The sequence below is a fragment of the Enhydra lutris genome, unplaced genomic scaffold (assembly GCF_002288905.1).
Source record: "Enhydra lutris kenyoni isolate GAN:26980312 unplaced genomic scaffold, ASM228890v2 scaffoldscaffold26, whole genome shotgun sequence".
NCBI classification, from domain to species: Eukaryota; Metazoa; Chordata; class Mammalia; order Carnivora; family Mustelidae; genus Enhydra; species Enhydra lutris.
In genome coordinates this window covers 23,765,243-23,788,852 of record NW_019154110.1, presented here as the reverse complement: position 1 = coordinate 23,788,852, position 23,610 = coordinate 23,765,243, and the positions used below count along the sequence as shown (strand labels likewise).

The following is a 23,610-nucleotide window of genomic DNA, read 5'->3' as shown; positions in this document are numbered from 1 at the left end:
TATTAGAAGCTGTTCGTTTCCTGTCATAACCCTGAATCACACTGTCTGCCAGGTCAGTGTGGGCCATCCTGCTGAAGTTGATGAGATATTTGACGCTATATCATATAGCAAAGGTGCATCTGTCATCCGAATGCTCCATGACTACATTGGGGATAAGGTAAAAAAGCCATTTTAAAAAGTCTTCCATCCTTTTATGGTGAAATCACAGTGTTTTGCATGGAAAAAAAAGTGTCTACATTTATTTAGATTAAGTTCCTAAGTAATTTTTCTAGACTCTAGAAGGATATTACCCTGATCTGGCTTATCTTCTTTTCTTTTTAGTATTGACTCTTACGGTCTCTTAGATGAATGATGTATAAATGTGTTTGGGGGATGTGTGGGAGGCTGGTATAAAAGTTAAAAACAGACATGCAAGGCAAAGAGGATGCATACTTAAGTAAAAGACAGTAGACATTATGACAGATAGTTGTTTTTCAGTAAGTCTGACACTCAGCTGATTTGACTAAGTTAGCTTTTGAGTACTAATATGCAAATACACTATAAATTCCAAGGTCTTAATCCACTGGATTTTAAAAATTGTGTTTTCTCAGGACTTTAAGAAAGGAATGAACATGTATTTAACCAAGTTCCAACAAAAGAATGCTGCCACAGGTAATCTTTAAGAGCTTGAAATAGCAGTGAAGAGGAGGTGTTGGCACTCTATCCAGAGTGGGACATTTCCATTTTTTCCAAATGCTTAACCTTCCATGTGATAGATAGGAAACAAAGTTGACCTGTTTGGTGCCATGTGTTATGTGATGGATCAGCATGAATCAGAACCTGTTATCCTACCGGTCCCCTCCAGGACTCTGCTCTCCGTAGCTCAATGTCCTGATACCTTAGAGAGTCTGAAGAGTTCAGTTTACCTTACCAGAACTTGTTCTTTTTGGTGGCTCATTGGGGGTTTTTTTGGCCTAAGTTGACCATTGGCCATTAAAATTGCTGCAAATTGCCATCAAAAGAAATGAAATCTTGCCATTTGCGACGACGTGGATGGAACTAGAGGGTATCATGCTTAGCGAAATAAGTCAATCGGAGAAAGACAACTATCATATGATCTCCCTGATATGAGGGAGAGGAGATGCAACATGGGGGGTTAAGGGGGTAGGAGAAGAGTAAATGAAACAAGATGGGATTGGGAGGGAGACAAACCATAAGTGACTCTTAATCTCACAAAACAAACTGAGGGTTAATGGGGGGAGGGGGGTTGGGGGGGTGGGATTATGGACATTGGGGAGGGTATGTGCTATGGTGAGTGCTGTGAAGTGTGTAAACCTGGCGATTCACAGACCTGTACCCCTGGGGATAAAAAGATATTATATGTTTATGAAAAATAAAATTTAAAAAAAAAGTAAAATTGCTGCAAATTAACTATTTTTTAGTGAACTTATGAAACTAGTTCAGTGAGTTTGAGTGAAGGTTTAAGATTTTTAAGTGGTTTAGAGTGTATAGTGGTCTGAGATTTACTGTGTATGGGAGCCAAAAGAAAGAATAAAGGTATGAGTTGATTAAAGATAAAAAAGAGCCAGAGTTGGAGTTTTGAGTTCTTCAGTGAACAAAAATAGTTTAAAAGCAAGGTTTGTGTAATGTCACTAATACCTAATAGAATGACAGAAGTTCAGAGAGGGCTGGCCATGGGCTTTTTCTGAGGTTTGTGACCCATGAATTTAAAAATACAGTATATCTGCCTCTCTGTTCAGGACATGATGTAGGCCTGACACTATCCCCTCCTACCTCCCCAACCTCCCACCGTAATTTCCATCTAAGCTTACAAAAGAGAGAGGCATTCCATTCCTTAAAGCAGAGCTACAGGGAAATGTGCTCCTGTAAGTTTTGAGTCGTTAGCATGCATACATGTAATACCTGAGGACAGAACCTTATAGTGCTTAAGCTGTAACATACACGCCATGACCCAGGGTCTGCGGAAGTGTTTGTAGTTCATTTGGTCTGGGGAGAGACCGGAGGATCTGCCTAACAAGCTTCCGGGCAAAGCCAGTGCCTCTGGTTGAGATGCCACCCTTTGCACAGCGAGGCCTACCTTGTACCGTTTCTTGGTTTGCTGGTGTTATGAAAGACAGTTGGTAGTTCAGACACAGTGCAACCCCCATCCATGGTTTTGATTGTCTCTCCTCACTCCCCTTTGCTTAATCCATGCCTTCACGATCTCTCTCCTGAACTCCATAGTTGCCTACCAGCTTAGTACTTCTTGCCTGCCCCACTCTCTTCAGTTTTCTCTCTCACTCTGAGGCTGCCCAGGGTCATCTTTCTAAATCAAGTCTCTGACTGCCTCACCTGCTGATTAAAAACACTTGCGATACTTTACTCCCCTGCACAGTAGAGCCCCTCGGGGTCCTGGCCGCTAGCCCAGCCTGCTGTCTCAGCCTCACTGCCTACTGCTCCCACACCTGGGCCTCTGTCTTCTGCTTACTGAACGTTTGCTGTTGCTGATATTTTCTGTCTTTTCTTAATACTTTCTTCTTTGTACATAGGCCATTTATTCTGTCTACCTGGATTGCCCTTTTCCCTTTGTCAGTCTAATGAACAACTCTTCAAAATGCAGACCAAAAGTCCAACTCTCATGAAGCCTTTATTTTTTTGGATTTTTCTTGAAAGGCTTTTCCTCTGTTCATGTCCTCCTTCTAGTGTGTATTACAGTGTATTGCTTTTTTGTTTACTTGACCACCAGTGCTGTTTGACTGTGTGAGTTTTACTGCAGCCTCAGAGCACTGAGTATTTTTTAACCTCTGTTAATCGAATGGGTATAATGGTTTTTTTTTTTTTTTTTTTTTTTGGGTATAATGGTTTTATATGAATTGTTTAGGGGTGATCTTGAATATGTTTCTATTTGTTTCTATTTCTTCTTGTTTGAATTCACCTGTTTATCTTTTATTTATTATAATTTTTTTTTTTTAAGTAAATTCTAGGCCCAACGTGGGGTTCGAACTCATGACCCTGAGATCAAGAGTTGCATGGCCCACTGACTGAGCCAGCCAGGCACCCCTATAATTTGTGATTTTTTTTTTTAGTACATTGGAACAATTAAGAACATCTTAGACTTTAAGACCAGTTTTTGTAATAGAGTTTATTTAATGTGGAAGTGAGGGGACATTAATTTGACCTCCTGTTTGTCTCCTGAACCTGAAAGAACCAAAGAATTGGTTAGTAAAGGGGCGCCTGGGTGGCTCAGTGGGTTAAAGCCTCTGTCTTGGGCTCAGGTCATGACCTCAGGGTCCTGGGATCGAGCCCCACATCAGGCTCTCTGCTCAGCAGGGAGCCTGCTTCTCTTCCTCTCTCTCTGCCTGCCTTTCTGTATACTTGTAATCTCTGTCAAATAAATAAATAACATCTTAAAAAAAAAAAGAATTGGTTAGTGATGTGATGTCAGGAGTTACAAAAAATTTTTGGTTTGTTTAGGAAAACAAAAATGTAAACATTTTAGATTTTCATTGTTTGTGTTTATCTTCTAGAGGATCTCTGGGAAAGTTTAGAGAATGCCAGTGGTAAACCTATAGCAGCAGTGATGAACACTTGGACCAAACAGATGGGATTCCCCCTCATTTATGTGGAAGCAGAGCAGGTAACCTTACAACAGACCCTCCAGTTCCCCCGCCGCTGCGTGCAATGAAATTTAGTCAGTGCCATCAGGTTTGCTTTTCTGTATGTTAGTATTCTAGGTAACATTGAACCCAGCCCTTGCATTGTTTCCTTGGCGATATATTATCTCTGACCGTTTGTCCCCCACGTCATTAAAATCATACATAGTTACAGGAGAAAATAAACTGTTGTCTACTTTCACTGTCCCCAAGGAAAACTCTGTAAACTTGCTGATATGTTCTTTATTTATTTATTTATTTATTTATTTATTTATTTATTTATTTATTTATTTAATCTCTATTCCCCATGTGGGGCTTGAACTCACGACCCTGAGATCAAGAGTTGCTTGCTCTTCTGACTGAGCCAGCCAGGCACCCCATGGTGTAAATCTAAAATGAACAAGTGGGGTTTATTCCAGGACTGCAGAGTTGGTTTAAGCTCAGCCTTTGAACCAAGCTGTGTGCTTCTTCATGTTTATTGGTCACTCTGAAAATTTGAATTCCTGACAGGCTAATCTAAGATTGCCACTTTTTAGAAGTGGAAGTGGAAGAGTCTGAAGACATAACCCCCCTCTATAAAGATTAAAACAGCTTGCTGTACTGTTATTTATTATGTATCCTTATGGAAGTGGTAATAGTTTTAAGTTCTTGTCTGCGTGTAAATCCCTTCTTATGTAAAACATGGCCTTTTATTTAAAGTATTGTTATTTTGAGGCCTAAATGAGAAATGATGTCTTCTCCCGTTATGTAGTGTCATCATCTTCATCACCGTTGCAGTTTGAGACACTTGGCTGTCCTGGTTTCACCTTCTGTTTTGTCACAGAAGTGCTGCCCCCACCAAAAAAAAAAAGTCAATACTACTATTTTAGCTTTTATTTTCCCTCTTTAGGTAGAAGATGACCGATTATTGAGGTTGTCCCAAAGGAAGTTCTGTGCCAGTGGACCATATGTTGGTAAGCAAGTGGCTGTAAGTGGGAGCTGATAAATGAATTTGAATACCATATGAGTAGTGTTCCAATTAATAGGAAATAATCCATTTTTCAATATTTTTAATAGAATTAAAAATAAGGAAAAAATAAGGTAATGGTAATAAAATAAAAATGAAATCTAGGAAATCAAAAAAGATTCATGAGATATTTGTAGTGTTTTGATAGTCTTTGATTTTTGAAATTCCCTGTTTCTGTGTATTATTGGAAGCTATAAGGAATAAATTAGGAACACCCAAGAAGTAATGTCTCTAGCCTTCATTCCTAAAAGAAGCCTTGGTGTACACTTGTATGGGTAGCTAATTTTTTTTTTTTTTAATTCTTGGGCATACTAAGTAAGTGAACAAGTAAATAAATAAAGCCCAGTCATTATTTAGCATTATTATGTACCAGTTATCGTGCTAAGCAGTATAGCTTAGTAGTACTTAGAAGTACTAATCCTTCTTTTATTGTCTCAGCAACCTCATTAGGTAGATAGTATTATTTCCTTTTTATAAATGAGGGAGCTGAGGCAAAGCTGGGTTAGTTAAGTGGCCCAAGGTCACCTATCTAATGAGTTAAAGAGTAGGAATTCAAACAAAATAGTTGGATTACATGAGTTTATACCTTTAACCACCACTCGACTCTGGTTTTTCAAATATTTCTACAGGTCGTTGATTCTTTTGCTCAGAAAATTAGAAGTGTTTCTCTGTACCTTTCTCACCTCCTTTAAAATAACATTTCTTAATAAGGGGAGATGTATATCAGAATCACCAATACGTTTTTATGCTCCACCCTCCAAATTACAGTACACTCTACTAGGGTTAAGAGGTACAGCCTTCCATCCTTACCTTGCTTAGCATTTAGAATTACTCTTTAAATAACTATGTCTGACAAGTTAGATGACAGGTTTATTATCCAAAATAAATCCTGAAGTGTTACATTTTCTGTTTGCTGCCTCATAACAGTCTGCATAGTAGGACTGACAGGATTTGCAGTTTTTTCAAACACTCTGTGACCAGTATAGGTAGTAATAAAACCTGAACTATCCCAACATTAGAAGAAAATTCTGATTTGTCATTTAGCCTAATAGCATAAAGTATATAACTTATTAATAGTTTACATTAATGCACTGGGCAGTAACTCTAGTCTGTTCAGTATCTTAATTCAGAGTCTGTTTTGCTATCTGATACCTCAAAGGCAGTATGTTATCTGCCTTAAAAAAGTTTTGACTTTTAGCTATCACTTTTTAGTGGTAGAATCCATCAGCTCCAGGGATTGTCGTGTCTATCACAGAAATAAAATCAACCCTTCAGTGTTTCAGCAGTATATATACCTGCACCTTAGAATGTTTTTAAATGCTATGTGAGAGCTTTTACCTACTCGAAATTTCTCTTAACAGTAAAATCATTACTGTCTCTATTGCTCTGTAAAGGGAAAGTGGCAAATTAAAATCACTATATTTGTGATACTACAACTGAATAAACTGTTCTCTTTTTTTTTTAGGCTATTGTGATTTTGTTAATAAATCCTCTCTTCCTTTATACTAGTATTATTCTGGTTGTGGAAGAGTTTATGAACCATTGAACATGAGCTGTTGGCTTAACAGTTAGACTCAAGTTCATGTGTAGGACACCTGTCCTCTCTCTCCGCTTTACCCTCTTTTTCTTCCAGTGACAAACTATTTCTCAAGTTTCCTATTCGTTCTTCTCTTGCTTAAGGAGAAGACTGTCCCCAGTGGATGGTTCCTATCACGATCTCTACTAGCGAAGATCCCAACCATGCTAAACTGAAAATTCTGATGGACAAGCCGGAGATGAACGTGGTTTTGAAAAATGTCAAACCGGACCAGTGGGTAAAGGTGAGTCTAGAAATGGCCTGACTGTTTTTATCTGACCTAAATTGCTTTCTCTCACTCCCCTTACGCATTTTATGGCTGGCTCTAAATTCTGTGTTAGTTTAGACTAGGACTTGCAAAGACAGAAATTTAGGGCCAATTTTCAAATAATATGGTCTAGATATCTTCCCTTATGTCAGTTAAGGAAGTGATAGATAAGCAGATATTAAAAGATGGGATCAAAGGGGAAAAAATAGTAGATTATGTGGAAAGTCACATTAACCAAAAGATCTGTAGTCCTGCACCTTCAAAGTGCACTGTCATTGTGATGAGATGTCAACTTCGAGGACGTGTTGTCACTGGAAATGTACAGCCGTGATCAAGTGAGCTCAGACATATGATAATAAGTTTGTGTCACTGAAATGTGAAATCCTGTAACTGACGTTGGGAAACCATTTCACAAAAAATAACAGTTGGTAAAGATGATTTTTCATTATCCTGTACTCTGCACCATTCATAATGAAAGTATCTACTAGACTTTTCACCCAGTTATAGGTTCCTAATAGGAATTATATGTTGTCTCAGACTTCTTTGCTTTTCTGAAAAGAACCATTTTCCCTTTGTTCTAATACATATTTTGCTTACTGGAATAGTGTATTACCACCATTTGAAATTATATCTGGAAGATGATGTAGCTGTATGAAATTTTTCTTACAAATGAGAAAAACATATGTACGCAGTGATTGTAATTGCGTAAATAAAGGTATTATTCCTGTAATGAAAGGTAAAGGGAATCAATAAAACAGCAGTGGTATTATTGTGAGGTGATTTTTTAAAAAAATACTTATATATAAATAGAAAAATATTTATATCTTATGCTATTATTTTACCTTCAAAGTGTTTTGTATATAAGTATTATCAGAAATATTTTTCCCTAGGGCTAATAATACATTATATGTTAATAAAAAATCTTTTTAAAAAAGAAATATTTTTGCCTATTGGTAAATAGCTTATAGAGAGTATGACAGTCCGTGATTACCTCATTCCACAAATCATGTGAAATTACCTTTTAAGTCTCCTTAATTCTTTAAAATCTAGGACCCGAACATTGTTATTCTGTTGAGAGTCTGGCTGAGTAGATGAGTGTAAAGGCTTAGTCTTCCTCAGATATTCCACAGTCCATGCACTCTTACATACAGTAAATATTTTCTGTAAACTTAAAACCGTCCACTGCGAGTGGATAGAAACTGGCCCATGTGACTCCCATTCTCCCTACCATCCAGTCAGTTTGGAGCCTGATGTGGGGCTCAGTCTCCTGACCCTGAGATCATGACCTGAACTGAGATCAAGAGTCAGACAGCTTAACCAACTGAACCACCCAGGCTCCCCGACAACCGATTTCTATCTTTACGTGTTGTTTCATGTTCATCCCTGCCTGCATATGTGAGCTTTGTTGTTTTTGCTCAGATAAACAAAACCCAGAACACTTTTCACACCTGCTAAATATTGTTAAAAAAAAAAAAAGGAACTGTTTAATTAATAATGCCCATTGGGTGTCTTTTCAGTTAAACCTGGGAACAGTTGGATTTTATCGGACACAGTATAGCTCAGACATGCTGGAAAGTTTATTACCAGGCATTCGTGACCTTTCTCTGCCCCCTGTGGATCGACTTGGATTACAGAATGACCTCTTCTCCTTGGTGAGCCTCCCTCAAGTAGTATGATGGATTTTGTTGATTAAAGGATTTTGTTTTTCCTGGAGTGTCTGACTGAAACATAATTAGAAGAATATGGTTCTTCCTGAAGGTTGAACACCTTTTGGGACTAGAACAAATGACTAATTATTAATTAACAAGACAAGATTAAACACATCTAATTTACCAGAAACAAATCCCATCTCACTACTCCTAAGGCAGGTTTTGCAACTAAAACTATCCCTTTGTAAGGCAGAAATTCTTCTTGGTAGAAATAGGTATGAGCCTTGAAGAAATTTCCCTACTGATGTGTTGGTTTTTTTTAAATAATTAATTTAGAGTGATTTATGTGTTCTAAAATAGTGATTGTACTTCTCTGGAAACATCTAGTATTTTTTAACATTCCATTGCTACTCAAATATAATAATGGCCCATTAGCTTTAGAATTATGTTATATTTGGCTTTGTTCCAGAAAGGATTTAAATCAGCAATTAGTAGTATTATCTTTATGACTCCAACATAGGTTAGATAATTGCCAGATGTCTGTGATAAAATTGTCAGATTCCTCCTAGTGTTCCTTTAAATTGGACTTGAAATTTTCCCTCCCCTCTGCAGTAACTGGTTTTGGATTCCTCCCTTGTATAAACACAGATTAGCATTGGTGCACACAACCTCACATCTGCTGATCTCATTGCTGAGAGAGACCTGTCCCAGGAGAGTGCTGTGTTTGTGCAGTTGGCTGCTGTAACAGAAGTTCTTTTTCCTAGCTCTGTTAGTTAATTCTGAAAGGACTCTGAATTTGTAGTGCCTTCCAGTTTACCTTCTGTTAGAAATGAGTGAAGGACAGGCTGACGTTGACACAGTCTGCAGGTCCAATTTTGAAAGAGCCTCTGTCAAAAGCCAAAGCCCTGACTATTTTTGCATCTTTTCTGAAAGTCTGGGCCTTGGTTTTCTTTTTATTTTAAAAATTCTCAGACACTGGATAGAAACAGAAGTTAATTGTTTTCTTTCTTGCTTTCTTTTTTTTTCCTTCTTGCTTTCTTTCGTTTTGAAGTGTAGTTGATACACAATGTTACCTGAGTTTCAGGTGTGCAGCGTACTGATTCCACAAGTCTGTGCCTCGTGCCACGCTCACTGCACGTGTAGCCACCATCTGTCACCAGACCAAGTGTGCTTCCTTACTTGGCTCTTTTATAAATAGCAAAAAAAGTAAATAAGGAATGTTGTCATGATAGCATTTTTACTTAAATAATCCCTTGAATTTATATAGCCCCATTTCCTTTAAACCAGAGACATGACTGACTAGCAGTAGATAATGCTGAAAATGCATGCTTATGTTTTTTTGTTTTAGTTTTTGTTTGAAGACTAGATTAATTTATGTTTTTTCCTATCCCAGGCTCGAGCTGGAATCATTAGCACTGTAGAGGTTCTAAAAGTCATGGAGGCTTTTGTGAATGAGCCCAATTATACTGTGTGGAGCGACCTGAGCTGTAACCTGGGGATTCTCTCAACTCTCTTGTCCCACACAGACTTCTATGAGGAAATCCAGGAGTTTGTGAAAGATGTCTTTTCACCTATAGGGGAGAGACTGGGCTGGGACCCCAAACCTGGAGAAGGTAATGGGTGTGCTGAATGGGGAAGTAATGGAGGAGAAATTGATCCTTTTTTACTCAGCTGTTGTTAACAGTATCAGTAACGTTTTTGTATCTGCTGGATGTTACTATGTATTCAACTCACCAGAAATTAATTTAAGTTTATTGGTGAAATTACATGGGTCGCAAAGTAAAAACAGTTGTGGTTATGTGTATTCACGGCTAAATATGATTTGTAAACAAATCAAATGGTGGAAATAGAAATCTTTTACAGAGTTCCAAAGGCCTATCTATAATCAAGGAAAGCTAAAGGGAATTTTGGATTATTTTATTTATTATTACCCTAAATTCCAGGCACCTTACATGTACAACTTGTAAAGACACTGAGAGACAGTACCTGAACTAAGGAAGTTATTTACTTTTTCCATGTGTTCTCTCCTCTGATTATTTCTGTAATCACATATTTACTCTTTTGCTGTCCTGTACATGTTGGGAATGGTAGGTGATCTGAAGGCTTTATATATAATTATTTTCTACCATCTGCAAATAACTAAAGATGGTATTTCCCTCCCGAGCAGTCTTGTCCCGGAGGGGGTCTTTTGCAGTAAGAGCAGCATTAACAATTACCTAGAGCTCTGTGTTTTCCCTTCATTGATTCAGCAAATACTTTTGCACCTAGTAAATAACCAGGTTCTATTCTGGGAGCTGGTGGTACAGCAGTGAAGAAAGCATTGCTCTGTGTGGCTTACTTCTAGTGGGAGGCACAGCAAATCATTAAATACATGATATTTTAGGTGGCAGCAACATCATGAAGAAAAATCCAGATAGGTGAGGTAGCCAAAGAGGAGGAGGCCGGTAGCTCATCGAGTGGTCAGAGCAGCCATCCCTCGTGATGAGGTGATGTGTGTGCATAAGCAGAGACCTCTGAGAGAGAGCTGGGAGGCCATCCAGAGGGAAAGGGTCCAGCAGGGAACAGCCAGTGCGGAAGGCCTGCAGCAGGAGCATGCTTGGGTCCTTGTGATAACAGTGAGGACAGAATAGTGAGGGAGACAGGGAGTGGGAAGCGGTTCAGCTCCTGTAGGACCTATGGGAGCTTGTACACTACTTTGGATTTTCACAGTTAGTGATATGAGAAGTGAACTTGAGAGCTGAAGCAGAACATGACTGGATATACTCTGCTTTGTGGAAACCAGACCAGAGTTGGGAGCCCAGAGAAAGGAGCAGGGAGACAGGTTACAAAGTGCAGTTGAGGCACTGGTTGCAGCTTGCACTTGTAGGTGGTAAATTCTGTGGTTGTTCTGAAGGCAGAACTGAATCTGTTTGGTGGTGGACTGGCTGCGGTGGAGTGAGAGGAGCCACCACATTCTGGCCTTGAGACTGAAGGAGTGAAGTTGCCATCTGCAGGAATGGGGAAGACTGCTACAGCAGCAGGCTGGGGGCGGAGGCAATCAGGAGTTGGGTTTTAGACATGAGAAATGTGAGGTCCTTTTAAACATCCTGGTGGAGAGTATCATACCTAGTGGTCTAGGCCAAATAAATCCACTTAGTTCATAGATGGTATATATAGCCATGAAACTAGAGATCATGCAGGGCTGGAATGTAGGTGGAGAGAAGAATAGTCTGAGGACTAGGTCTTAGGCTAGGCTAGGATTTGGAGATTGGGTGGAAGAGGAGGTATCAGCTGGGGAGACTCACTGACCAGTGAGGTGAGAGAGTCAGGAGCAAGGAGATGTCCCAGGCAGCTTAAGAAGCCGTGCAGACGAAGGGGCGCCTGGGTGGCTCAGTTGGTTACATGACTGCCTTCGGCTCAGGTCATGATCCTGGACTCCCAGGATCAAGTCCCACATCAGGCTCCCTCCCTGCTCAGTGGGGAATCTGCTTCTCTCTGACCTTACCCTGTCTTGTGCACACTCTCTCTCTATCTCTCTCTCAATAAAATCTTAAAAAAAAAAAAAAAGGCAGTACAGTTGGAGAGTTATCCACCATGACAAATGCTGCTCTGAGTCAGGCAAGGTAAAGAATTGGTGATTATCTTGGCAAATTTTGTGGAGTGGTGGTGACCAGTTTTGGGTTCTCCAGACTGGGAGTAGGGGAAGAGGAGACAACACACTTAGACAGCTTTTTAAAGGAGTTTTTGCTGAAAGGGGGTAGTCTGGAGAGAGCTAGGTGAGTGGAGATACTTTTTTTTTTTTTTTTTTTTTTAACAAAGTGGGAGATTTTATAACATGTTTTTGTGCTGATGACAGTGATGGAATAGTAACAGAAAAATTCGTGGCGTGAAGAGAGGGGAGTAATTGCCGGAGCGATGGCCGAGTGATGGAGAGAAGTCAGATCCAGTGGAGGACTGGCTTTAGGCAGGAACAGAGATCCCAGAAACAAGACAGGAGAGGGTATGTGGAGACAGTTACAGGCAAATTAGCGGATGTTGTCTTTCTTTGTCATGGTGATAATGTGTAAAACTTTTTGGGCTCAAACAGAGCTTTATGAAATACGGAGAATGTCTTTCTTTAGCTTTCTAGGTTTATAGCTGGAAGGGCCAAACAGCAAAATAACAAAACATTGCCTTGCAAGTCAGTACCGGAGCCAAAATTACAAATTGGTTCTTCACTGATGTCCTCTTGTGTTATCTATTGATCTCCTGTGGTTTTCTTAAACTTACTTTTTACCGAGGTACGATTTAGGTGTAGCAAGGTACACAGTGTAAATGTTACAGCTCCCTGACTTTTGACAAATGCAGACACCAAAGGAGGTTGCCTCAGGGCCTCTTCCCGGTCAGTCCCTGCCACTCAGGTGTCCCCTGCCCGTCCCCTGCAGGCAAACACTATTCTGCCTTCTTTCACCCTAGGTTAATATTACCTCTTCTAGAACTTTGTATAAATGGAATGCTAATATATATTCTGTTCTTCTCTCTGGCTTCTCTCGCTCAGTATCATACTTAAGATACATCCAGTGTGTTCATTCCTTTTTATTGCTTAGTGGTATTCACTGTATGAATATGCCACGACTTACCTGTCCGTTTTGGTATTGCAATCCGTCATTGCTGGTGTTAACTTTCTTTTTTTGAGATATAATCAATATATCATAAAGTGGACCTCTTAAAAGTATACAACTTAGTCTTTTTTAATTTGTTCACAAGGTTACACAACTATCCCCATATCTAATTCCAGAACAATTTCTTTAGCCTTAAAAGAAACTCCCTACCCGTTGGCAGTCACTTCCCGTTTCCTGGCAACCTCCGTCCCTGGCAACTACTAATCTGCTTTCTGTCTCTATGGATTTGCCTGCTCTGGGCATTTCTTATGTGTGGACTCCTACCCCACGTAGCCTTCTGTGTCTCGTGTTTTTCACTTAGCAGAATGTTTCAAAGGTACGTCCATTTTGCATTGTCTATCAGTACTGCATTCCTTTTACAGCTGAGTAATATGCTATTGTATGGGCATACCACATTCTGTATATTCATCACTTGATGGATGTTTGGATGGTTCCTACTTGACAGCTGTGAATACTGCTGTGAACATGTGTATAAACAAGTTTTTGTGTGGACATAATGCTTCCATTTCTCTTGGGTATATGCCCAAAAGTGGAATGGCTGGATCATATGGTAACTCTCTGTTTAACCTCTTTAGGAATTGCCAGCTTGTTTTTCAAAGTGGCCACACATTTTACACCCCACCAGCAATGTATGAGGGTTCTAATTTCTCTGCATCCTTAACAGTGCTTGTTATTGTCTGCCTGTCTTCAGTCATCCTAGTAGGTGTAAAGTGGCAGCTCACTGTGGTTTCAATTTGTGTTTCCCTAATCACCAATATTGAGCCTCTCCTTATGTGCTTATTGCACATTTACACATCTTTGGAGTCAATAGATCCATCAGAAGTTGATTTTTAAATCTAAGATTTCAATTTATTATACACAGCATACTAGTTCCGTATGTGATCTTTCTCTGAATCTTGGGTCAAAACCGCATGATCTAAGCCTGTTCCGCCTCTTCCTTTCACATACAGTCCTTAGCAGTGTACTTTCCTAGATAGTAAACATTTAATAAATTCAGATCGTTGACATTTGTAGACAAAGTCAGCAAATTTATTTGTTTAGCTAATCTGTTTAGTACTTCATTTCACTCTTGTGATTTGAGTAATGTAAATCAGGTGTTCTCTCAAGTACTAAGGTAATTGATTGTGTTTGTTCAAGATGGTAGACATAGTATAACATAATTACAGGATAGCCAAGTAGCATATTTGTGAAAACAGGATTTTTAAGCAGTTCCGTGTCTCTTTTACTTCTTAATCAGGTCATCTAGACGCACTCCTGAGGGGCTTGGTTCTGGGCAAACTAGGAAAAGCAGGACATAAGGCAACGTTAGAAGAAGCCCGTCGTCGGTTTAAGGACCATGTAGAAGGGAAACAGATTCTCTCCGCTGATCTGAGGAGTCCTGTACGTTTTCATGATGAATAACCTTGATCTCTAAGTGACTGCATCATTCTGTGTATACTGTGGAATGTGTTTAATGGGAACCAAAAATGACCTAAGTACTGACCCACAAATCTTGTCTGATTCTGATTTAATGGGTGCATTCAGTGTTCTGTAGCCAGCGTGTCCTTTGTCTAACTTTCTCAGGCCAGACTCTGGTGCTGAAAGGTGATGATCAGCGCACATTTCCCCGAGGGAGCGGGTGTGTGCTGCTCTTACTCACCACGCGCTGTCTGCCTTGCTGCTTCTCAGTGTGGGTTCTAAGCTCTTTGCCACAATTTGTATGTAACATCCACACACAGCTATTTATAAATTGTTTGATTCGCCTTATGTCTTTTCTTAACATTGGACTATTTGGAAGAAGATACATTTAATCAGATGCCTTCTTTTTTGTTCCTGTGTTCTCTGTAGGTCTATCTGACTGTTCTGAAGCATGGTGATGGCACTACCTTAGACATTATGCTAAAGGTGAGTAAATTGGGAAGGGCTCCCATTTTCTGCTCTTTAACAGGGATTGACACAGAGATGATGCGCGTTGTTAGGTGGTTAAAAGTCTGGGCAAAAGACATACGTGCAGATATGCATACTGCAGACGGGCAGATACTAAGAAACTATGGGAGGAGCGCCTGGGTGGCTTAGTCAACTCTTGATTTCAGCTCAGGTCATGATCTCAGGGTCATTAGATGGAGCTCTGTGTCGGGCTGAGCACTTGGCAGGGAGTCTGCTTAGGATTCTCTCTCTCCCTCAGCGCCACCCCCCACATGCATGTGCACATACGCTCTCTCTTTCTCTCTCTCAAAAAGAAAAGAAACCTTGGGAGAAATACATAATGTCTGTTCATGTATACTACCAATACAGTGCCAAAAGTCATCTAATTTCACTTCTTTTTTTTTATTCATAAGTTTATGCACCTTAAATATAAAAATTGAAATGTTCATTTTGATTAACATGTCAGGTTCTTAAAAATTTTCCCTTCAGTGTAAAGTTACTAGGGTATTTCCCAAGGTTTATGTCTGTGCTTGGAAAGGGGATAGATGGGGGCGCCTGGGTGGCTCAGTCAGCTAAGTGTCTGCCTTCGGCTCAGGTCATGATCCCAGGGTCCTGAGATCAAGCGCTGCATCAAGCTCCCTGCTTAGCGGGGAGTCTGCTTCTCCTTCTCCCTGCTGCTCTCCCTGCTTGTGCTCGCTCTCTCTCCTGTCAAGTAAATAAAAAGTAAATAATAAAATCCTTTAAAGAGAGAAAGCAGATAGATGATCACTTATCTCAGGATATAAGCTATACCAGTGCTCCATTTATGAATGGACAGGAAATTAACTGACCTGCCTGCATTGCCTATGTAGTTTTCCCAGGGTGGTTGGCATATAATTAAACTCAAATACTAATACTTTGGAACAAGTGCTGCCTAAGTCCCTGTCCATGTAGTTATCAATCTAAGAAATAACTGGACTATTCTGATTGCATCAGTGGTGGAGGGAGCTGAATCTATTACCATCAAATAAAATGTGCAAAGTGTGTGTAAATATCCAAATTACCTGTCAGACCTATAAAGCCCATTCATTTAAAGACCCGCACTTTAGGAGGGGAACAACCAGAACAGGAATGAAATGTGCTTTATTACTTCCATCCTTAATGGATTAAGAACATTTCTGATCTCAAGTGGATCAGAATTACAAATCTAATTTCTAGTATTTAGTTTTAAACAAATCCTATTTAAATGACTAAACTATTTTGAAAAATAGAAACTTTAAGAAACTCAAAATGTGCCACTTTACTGATCTTGTGCAAGAGTTTCCTTTCTAATAATAGGAAAATTATACTTTGGGTTGGTCGTTTCTCATTCTTAATATTCTGTGAACCTGTGCGCTATAAATCATGTATTTCTTTGTAGATGAAATCAGGTATTTGTGGGTTTTGTCTTTTCCATAAAAGTATGGAACAAAAATAGGGGTTCTGGAATTCTCGTGACAGATAACCTGGGCATTTTCATGTCCTGGACTACTTTAAAGAACTTACACTACTATGTATATTTTAGTAAGTGTTTGTATCTGTTAATACAAGGGAGCTGACTGTAGTTCTGCTTTACTATAAGCAGAGCTCTAATGAAGACCAAATTAAGTTTCTTCAAGGAACCAGTTGATGGGAGATGAGGGGGATTGTTTTCTGTTGGTAATTTAGGAATAATGAGGCAGGATTGAAAAAAACAAAACCAAACTTTTATTTCAAAGTGTATTTGGAATGTGGTGTTATGGTGCCATCTAGTGGTCAAGTGTAACAGGTTTTCCTCGGGGAAAACAATACTTCCTGAAAGCCAGAGTTCAGACTTTGAGTATTGGAGCTGAAAAGGACCTTTAGAAATTATCTGTCCATCCCACTCATTTTACAGCTGGGGAAACTGAGATCCAGAAGGGTTAAGGACTTAGTCAAGATCACACAGCTAGTTAGAGGCAAAACTAGGACTAGAACCCAGATCTCCTGACTTCCTATTTATTTTACCACATTGCTGCTCAAGAGTCCAAAGGAAAGGAAGGGGAAACTGGGACCTGTGATGGGGTCTGCAGACACTGGTCAGTGGGAGAGATGATCAGCAGAATCTATAAGTTGTCTTGGAGAGGTATCTCATACACCTTTGTAATTCTAATTATTTACATGTATAATGTTTTGCTTCTGATGATTAAAAAAAGACTTGGTATATTCACTGTGGAAGATTTAGAGGCTATAAAAGTATAAAGAAAATAAAATTACCTGTAATTTAAATATTTTTTAAAGGTCACAAAATAGCAGCTATAAGGGGGTCTTATTTCTGATTGGTAATGTACATATCAATAATTTTTTATCTTTTTTTTTTTAAGATTTTATTTATTTACTTGACAGAGATCACAAGTAGGCAGAGAGAGAAGGGAGGAAGCAGGCTCCCCACCAAGCAGAGAGCTCAATGCGGGGCTTGATCCCAGGACCCCGGGACCATGACCTGAGCCGAGGGCAGAGGCTTTAACCTACTGAGCCACCCAGGCGCCCCTTCTTTTTTTTTTTTTTTTTTCCCCTAAAGATTTTATTCACTTATTTGAGAGAGAAAGAGAGAATATGAGTGAGGGTGAGGGGTAGAAGAAGAGAGAGAAGCAGACTTCCCGCTGAGCAGGGAGTCTGATGTGGGGCTCGATCTCAGGATGCTGAGATTATGACCTATGATTATGAAGGCAGGCATTCAACCATCTGAGCCACCCAGGTGCCCCGATAATTTAATTTGTTTTTTTATGCCTCTCTATTTTCCCAATTTTCTGTGTTCAGCATGTGCTGATTTTGCAGTTAAAAATGTGATGATAGGGGTGCCTGGATGGCTCAGCGGGTTAAGCTGCTGCCTTCGGCTCAGGTCATGATCCCAAGGTCCTGGGATCGAGCCCCACATCAGGCTCTCTGCTCAGCGGGGAGCCTGCTTCTCTCTCTGCCTCTCCCTGCCACTCTGCCTGCTTGTGCTCGCTCTCTCTCTCTCTGACAAATAAATAAATAAAATCTTTAAAAAAAAAAATGTGATGATACAGAATCCCACTGATCAGAGACTCATGAATTAATATTAACGTTTATTGGGGTGCCTGGGTGGCTCAGTTGGTGAAGTGACTGCCTTCGGCTCGGGTCATGATCCTGGAGTCCCAGGATCGAGTCCCGAATCGGGCTCCCTGCTCAGCGAGGAGTCTGCTTCTCCCTCTGACCTTCCCCCCTCTCATGCTCTCTCTCTCAAATAAATAAGTAAAGTCCTTTTTTTAAATTAACGTTTACTTTTTCCTGTTAGAAATTAAATTGATGACCTTCAGTGGTATTAGTGATGATTAGTTTATTCATCTAACATAGAACATTAGTCAGACATATATCCCTCAGTCCTTGATGTTAGACTGCTCAGAACTGATGACAAGCCATTCACATAGTACAGACTTACATAGTGACTTACTGTATTGGCATATGAAAAATGTAGTGCCTGAACATCTTAAAAAGTATTTCCTTTTGTTAATTTAATACTGTGCAGTCTCAGTCAGCAAGAATGTAGAGCAAAAAGTTTGGGGGAGAAGCTCACACAAACATATGCATAACTTCTAGGGGAGAGTTAACTATATCTTTATTTTTTCATTGTAGCTTCACAAACAAGCAGATATGCAGGAAGAGAAAAACCGAATTGAAAGGGTCCTTGGGGCTACTCTTTCACCTGAATTGATTCAAAAAGTCCTCACGTTTGCACTTTCAGTAAGTTACAACAAAAACTGCCTACAGAGGGAATTGTAACCCATTGATCTGTGGCAAGTGTCTTTAATTCAGTTTCCTCTTGATCTGCTTTAACCCTAAACTGAGGCTTCCTCTTAGTCTGGGGAAAATGGAATGGGCTTTTGTTACTGACCTGTATACCACCCCATGATGGTGAGAATCAGAATAGTTGGAGGCAGAAATAAACTGGAAAGCATAATTATCCCAGTACCTACCTTCTGTCTCTTCCTTTCTTTACCCTGGAGGAACCTAAGCAAGTATCTTTTGAGCAGCCTGTCTGTACAGGTCTCAATGCCTCATTCTCAATTTGGCTCATCTTTAGGTTAAACATTCTTCTCTTTGCCAGAAGCTTCTGGTGCCAGTTATTCCTAAAACAAGGAATGAGGGTCTTCAGTGTGATTGCTTGGGTACCTCGAAAGTATCTGCCCTTTCTAGCACCAGAAGATGTTTTGAGTACAGTAGATTTTTAGTTCCCTTTCTATTTTTAGGAAGAGGTACGTCCACAGGACACTGTATCAGTAATTGGTGGAGTGGCTGGAGGCAGCAAGCATGGAAGGAAGGCCGCTTGGAAGTTTATAAAAGACAACTGGGAAGAACTTTATAATCGATACCAGGGAGGATTCTTAATATCCAGACTAATAAAGGTATGTGAAGATTTTTATTTTGAGTACCTTGTTCATCATAGATGTTATTTAAGGACATCCATGATTCACTAGGTCTGTAGACGATGGTCTTTGCTCTTTAAGAGTTTCTTAAAAAAAAAAAAAAAAAAAAAGAAAAGAAAGTTTCTTTAAATAGTTATTAGCTTTATTAAAGGGCTTGTCCTTCACCCATCGTGCATCCTCTAGAATATTCTGAAGTTGGGAGAGAATAGAATGGCTCATTTTTAGGATAAATGGAATTTTTTTTTTTTTTAATATTTTTATTTATTTATTTGAGAGAGAGACAGTGAGAGAGAGCATGAGCAAGGAGAAGGTCAGAGGGAGAAGCAGACTCCCCATGGAGCCGGGAGCCCGATGCGGGACTCGATCCCGGGACTCCGGGATCATGACCTGAGCCGAAGGCAGTCGTCCAACCAACTGAGCCACCCAGGCGTCCCATGGATAAATGGAATTTTTTGTTCCTAGACTCTTTTAGTTGCATTTACTGTTTAACCTGTTGTTTTTTCAGCTGTCAGTTGAGGGATTTGCAGTTGACAAAATGGCTGGAGAGGTTAAGGTAAGCAAAGTGCTGTTTACTTTTTACTTTTCAAGGTAGTAAGTAAAAACTAATAAGCCACATTGTAATCATACAGTGCAGGTAATGGGGTAATGCTGTATTTATCCTTGTTTTTGCTTGGAAAAAGACTGCTTGGGTTGTGTCTTTAATGCTTGAAGAATTTGGGGTTGGAATCATCTTTGAGGGTGTTGAAATATGGTTGAAAAAACATGGAACTTGGAATCAGTCAGTCTGAGTAGAAAACCATCCCTTGCCCTGATTAGCTATGTGATTTTAAGCATGTTTTTAACCCCATGATCTCCCTGTGTTTCCTTATCCATAAAATGGGGTGATAATAAGATTGTTATTTAGAGTAACTAACATCACCAGTAACAGACTGGAATGGAGTGGTAGGTCCTTGATAATTTTTTCCTTTCTAATAACCTTTGTAATCTGTCATATGCACAGGGAGAGAAGATGGCTATGTAGGGACTGTCCTCTTAGCCTTTAAGAAGGCTAATAATCAGTTAAGTGGTAAAGTTCAGCATTTGGGGAACAAATCTACACTGATGAGGAAAATCTTAACTTTAGGCCTTCCGTTGCCTTTAATTGTGAAGTACTTTTGAAATGTCATTTTCACCTTCCTCTTGTTGAAGGCAATGGGGTTATGAGATGTAAATTTAGAAGTTCTGAGAGCTGTAGTGCTGTTTCATTCATTCTGGAAACCATTCTAGGAATAAGATTTTAAGAATTCAGAGCTTGAGAAAACACTGAGAGACTTGATCTCTGCCTTCATTTAGTTTACATTGTATATTGTGCAAACAGTTCCCTTATTGTAAAGGATATAAGTGCTCTGAAGGAGAGGTACATACACTGGGTTTGGAGGGGAAGGGCAGTGAGTGGCTGCGCTGAGGCTGGTAAGATAGGTAGAGGCCAGACCATGGAGAGCCCTATAGGCTGTATGAAAATTTTCCTAAAAGCGGGAAGCCCTTGAATTGCCTATAAACAGAGTGAGTTGATGTGATTTGTGTGATAAAAATTTCAGCCTGGCTACAGTGCGGAGAAAGTGTGGGTTGGCGAAGAGAAGATGTTGGGATGCTAACTGTCCAAGCAAGAATGATAAAGTAGCTTGGGGGAGATGGAGTAATGAAATTCAGGGGGCTTGATTTTGTTAATCTTTGGTTCAACAAATATTTTCTGAGTGGCTTCTCTGTGTTGTGGACATACCTGGCAGAGGAAGAAGGAAGAGTCGAGGATAATTCCCAGGTTTCTAATATGTAAATGGTAGTGCTGTTTGTGGAGATGCAATGAGGGGAAGTCTTGTATCTTACTCAGGCCCTAAAGAGCCTTGGAGCAGGAGCCATTGTATGTAAACAAAATAAGGTTATTGATTTCTAAAAGTTCTAGACTTAATCTGATGAATTAGTCATTCTCCCTTATACACTGTGATGATGAGTTCAAAGACCCCCATCCTTTCGCTGGTTGGTATTTAAGAGGTGCTTTGTTTTCATTTTTTTTAAAAAGTTTTTATTTATTTATCTCAGAGAGAGAGATAGAGTGAGTGAAAGTGAGAGAGAGTGGAGGAGGGGCAGAGGGAGAGAGAGGATCCCAAGCAGACGCCCCACTGAGCATGGAGCCTGACACGGGGCTTGAACCCAGGACCCTGAGATCATGATGACCTGAGCTGAAATCAAGAGTCAGACATTTAACCGACTGAGCCACCCAGGCGCCCCAAGAGTTGCTTTGTTTTCTGTGAATCTTGGCATACTTCATTAGAAAATAGTTTATTGCATCTTTAATCAATAAGCTTTGTAATAAATTACAACAGACTCAGAAATAGTCTTGTATGAAAAATGTGAGTCTATCAAAGCTTCATGGTTTTATCATCCTTCGCAGTTTAATCTCTATTAGAAGCAGCCAGAATGTGTTTTGAGTCCTTAAGGACCCTGACTGCCAACTATTACGTTAACAGTTTATATGGGGTTTTCTTGAATCTTCTGGAGTAAATATTTTCTCATAAATGAGAAAACAGAAGAGTTAATTTAACGAAAAGTCATAGGTTAATACATGATCCAGCCTAGATTTGAGTCCCAAGCCTAATTCTAGCACCTACACTAGAAGAAAGGCCATAGGTTCTATCTCTTCATTAACTTTGGATTCGATTTTAAGCGTGTATTTGGAGAATTCCTGAATGCAAGTCTAAGGAGCTGCTTGTTTTCTTTTAGCCTGGGAGTGGCAGTGGTAAATTTTCATGATTGAAGCTTTTGAATCCTTTACAGAAGAGTGGTATTTTTTCCTGAGCTGTGATACTGTTACCTTCTTACTGTTGCTGGTACTGATCCTACACTCTGGGTTGTTTTACGCCAGGCTTTCTTCGAGAGTCACCCGGCTCCGTCAGCTGAGCGTACCATCCAGCAGTGTTGTGAGAATATCCTGCTGAATGCTGCTTGGCTAAAGCGAGATGCTGAGAGCATTCACCAGTACCTCCTTCAACGAAAGTCCTCGCCCCCTACAGCGTGAGCCCGGCGCGCCACCGCTGCTGCGGTCCTGCTGCTTGGCTGTGGGGGGGCGGGGGGAGGTGGGGCTACTGAACAGCTGATTCACATGCAGAGAATTTGGAGTCTTCTTTCAAACCAGTGGGGGTTGGACAATGAATGTAGTTAACTGGTTCCTGCTCACACTCCAGAATTAAATTCTATTGAAAAAGGAAAATCAGCAATTCAGCAAAAAAATAAAAAAATAAAAATAAAAAATAAAAATGTAAATATGATAGTAATAAAATAGAGCATAACGAAACTGTGAAACTTCCTGAAGCCTTGTCAGTGGTTAAAAGTATTTAACACTCTCCTCTTAATGACAGATGTTCTGTTTTTATAACCTACCAAAAGGAAACTGGAGGCTTCTGGGTGAAGAAGATTTTTTGTGAAGTGGGTTCTGCAAGCAGCCTGTAAGCCGAGGGTAGTGTCCATTGCTGGGAATGGTTAAACGTGGAAGGCTGATAGCTGGTATAACATAGAATCTGTGCATAATTCCAAATGTTTTTTGTTTTTTGGGGTTTGTTAGGCTTTTTTTATTTGGTTTGTTTTGGGTTTTTTTTGTTTTTGTTTTGTTTTTTGGGTTTTTTTGGCATGGGGACTGATCGGGAAGATATATTTTCCTGCATAACTCAATCTAAACCAAGGATCATAATTTTCCTCCATGCCTTCCCTTCTGTGTGACCCCACCCCTGGCCGAAAGGAAAAAAAAAAAAAAAGTTTAAAAAAAAAACACCAAACCTAAACTGGTCTGGGTTTTTTCTTCCTCTTAGTTCCACCCCCAACCTTCATCCCCGGTGTCCTTCTTAGAGAAAAAGAAATAATAAGGAAACATCTTTTATAGCCACATTAAATAAGAGAAACTGATATACATTATTTTTTTTCTTTCTTTTTTAAGACAACTTTTAAGAGCCCTGAGATGCATATAGGTGACACATAGAAAAGAAAGGGTTTTCAGCCAGACCATCCTGAAGGAGTTATTCTGCTAAAAAACAAACAAACAAAATCTTCGTAGTTGTCCCAACAGGCCAACGGTTAAACCTCTTCATGACAGTATCAACACTGGCTTCTCTTGGTTCACCGTGGACGTGGAAGAAGTCAGTGGCCAACGCCGGGGGCCGTGTATTAGTGGTGACTGGGTAGAACAGCAAAGATCGTAAGCCTGTGTGTGCCACTCTTTGCTTTAACAGTGTATTCTACTAATAAGCCTCACCTGCCTGACCCAGTGAGTTTTAACTACATCTCATTGCTTTCCTCTGCCCTTACCTTTTTTCCTTCTCTTTCTTTTTCCTCTTCTTTTTATTTTTCCTTTTTAAAAATATTTGCTTTGTGTTATTAACAGGAATTTCATATTTGGTGTGGCTTGACTGTATTTCAGAAGGTCATCAGATTGTGAGACTGCTTCCTTGAAACATTTTTGTGCTATTGTTTTAAAAAAATAATA

General features: G+C 39.8%; 1 protein-coding gene across 1 annotated transcript in view; it reads left to right on the top strand.

The window, feature by feature from the left end:
• The window catches only part of LOC111151354 (aminopeptidase puromycin sensitive), an 83,522-nt gene extending 60,807 nt beyond the window's left edge, over nt 1-22,715 (top strand). The window contains exons 11-23 of the mRNA XM_022509316.1: nt 53-157; nt 591-651; nt 3,507-3,616; nt 4,522-4,585; nt 6,319-6,458; nt 8,000-8,134; nt 9,525-9,744; nt 14,009-14,151; nt 14,599-14,655; nt 18,310-18,417; nt 18,924-19,079; nt 19,606-19,653; nt 22,000-22,715. Coding sequence (XP_022365024.1) covers nt 53-157; nt 591-651; nt 3,507-3,616; nt 4,522-4,585; nt 6,319-6,458; nt 8,000-8,134; nt 9,525-9,744; nt 14,009-14,151; nt 14,599-14,655; nt 18,310-18,417; nt 18,924-19,079; nt 19,606-19,653; nt 22,000-22,152 — 1,500 coding nt within the window. The 3' untranslated portion in view covers nt 22,153-22,715. The remainder of the gene's footprint in view (nt 1-52; nt 158-590; nt 652-3,506; nt 3,617-4,521; nt 4,586-6,318; nt 6,459-7,999; nt 8,135-9,524; nt 9,745-14,008; nt 14,152-14,598; nt 14,656-18,309; nt 18,418-18,923; nt 19,080-19,605; nt 19,654-21,999) is intronic.
• The last annotated feature ends 895 nt before the right edge of the window (nt 22,716-23,610 follow it).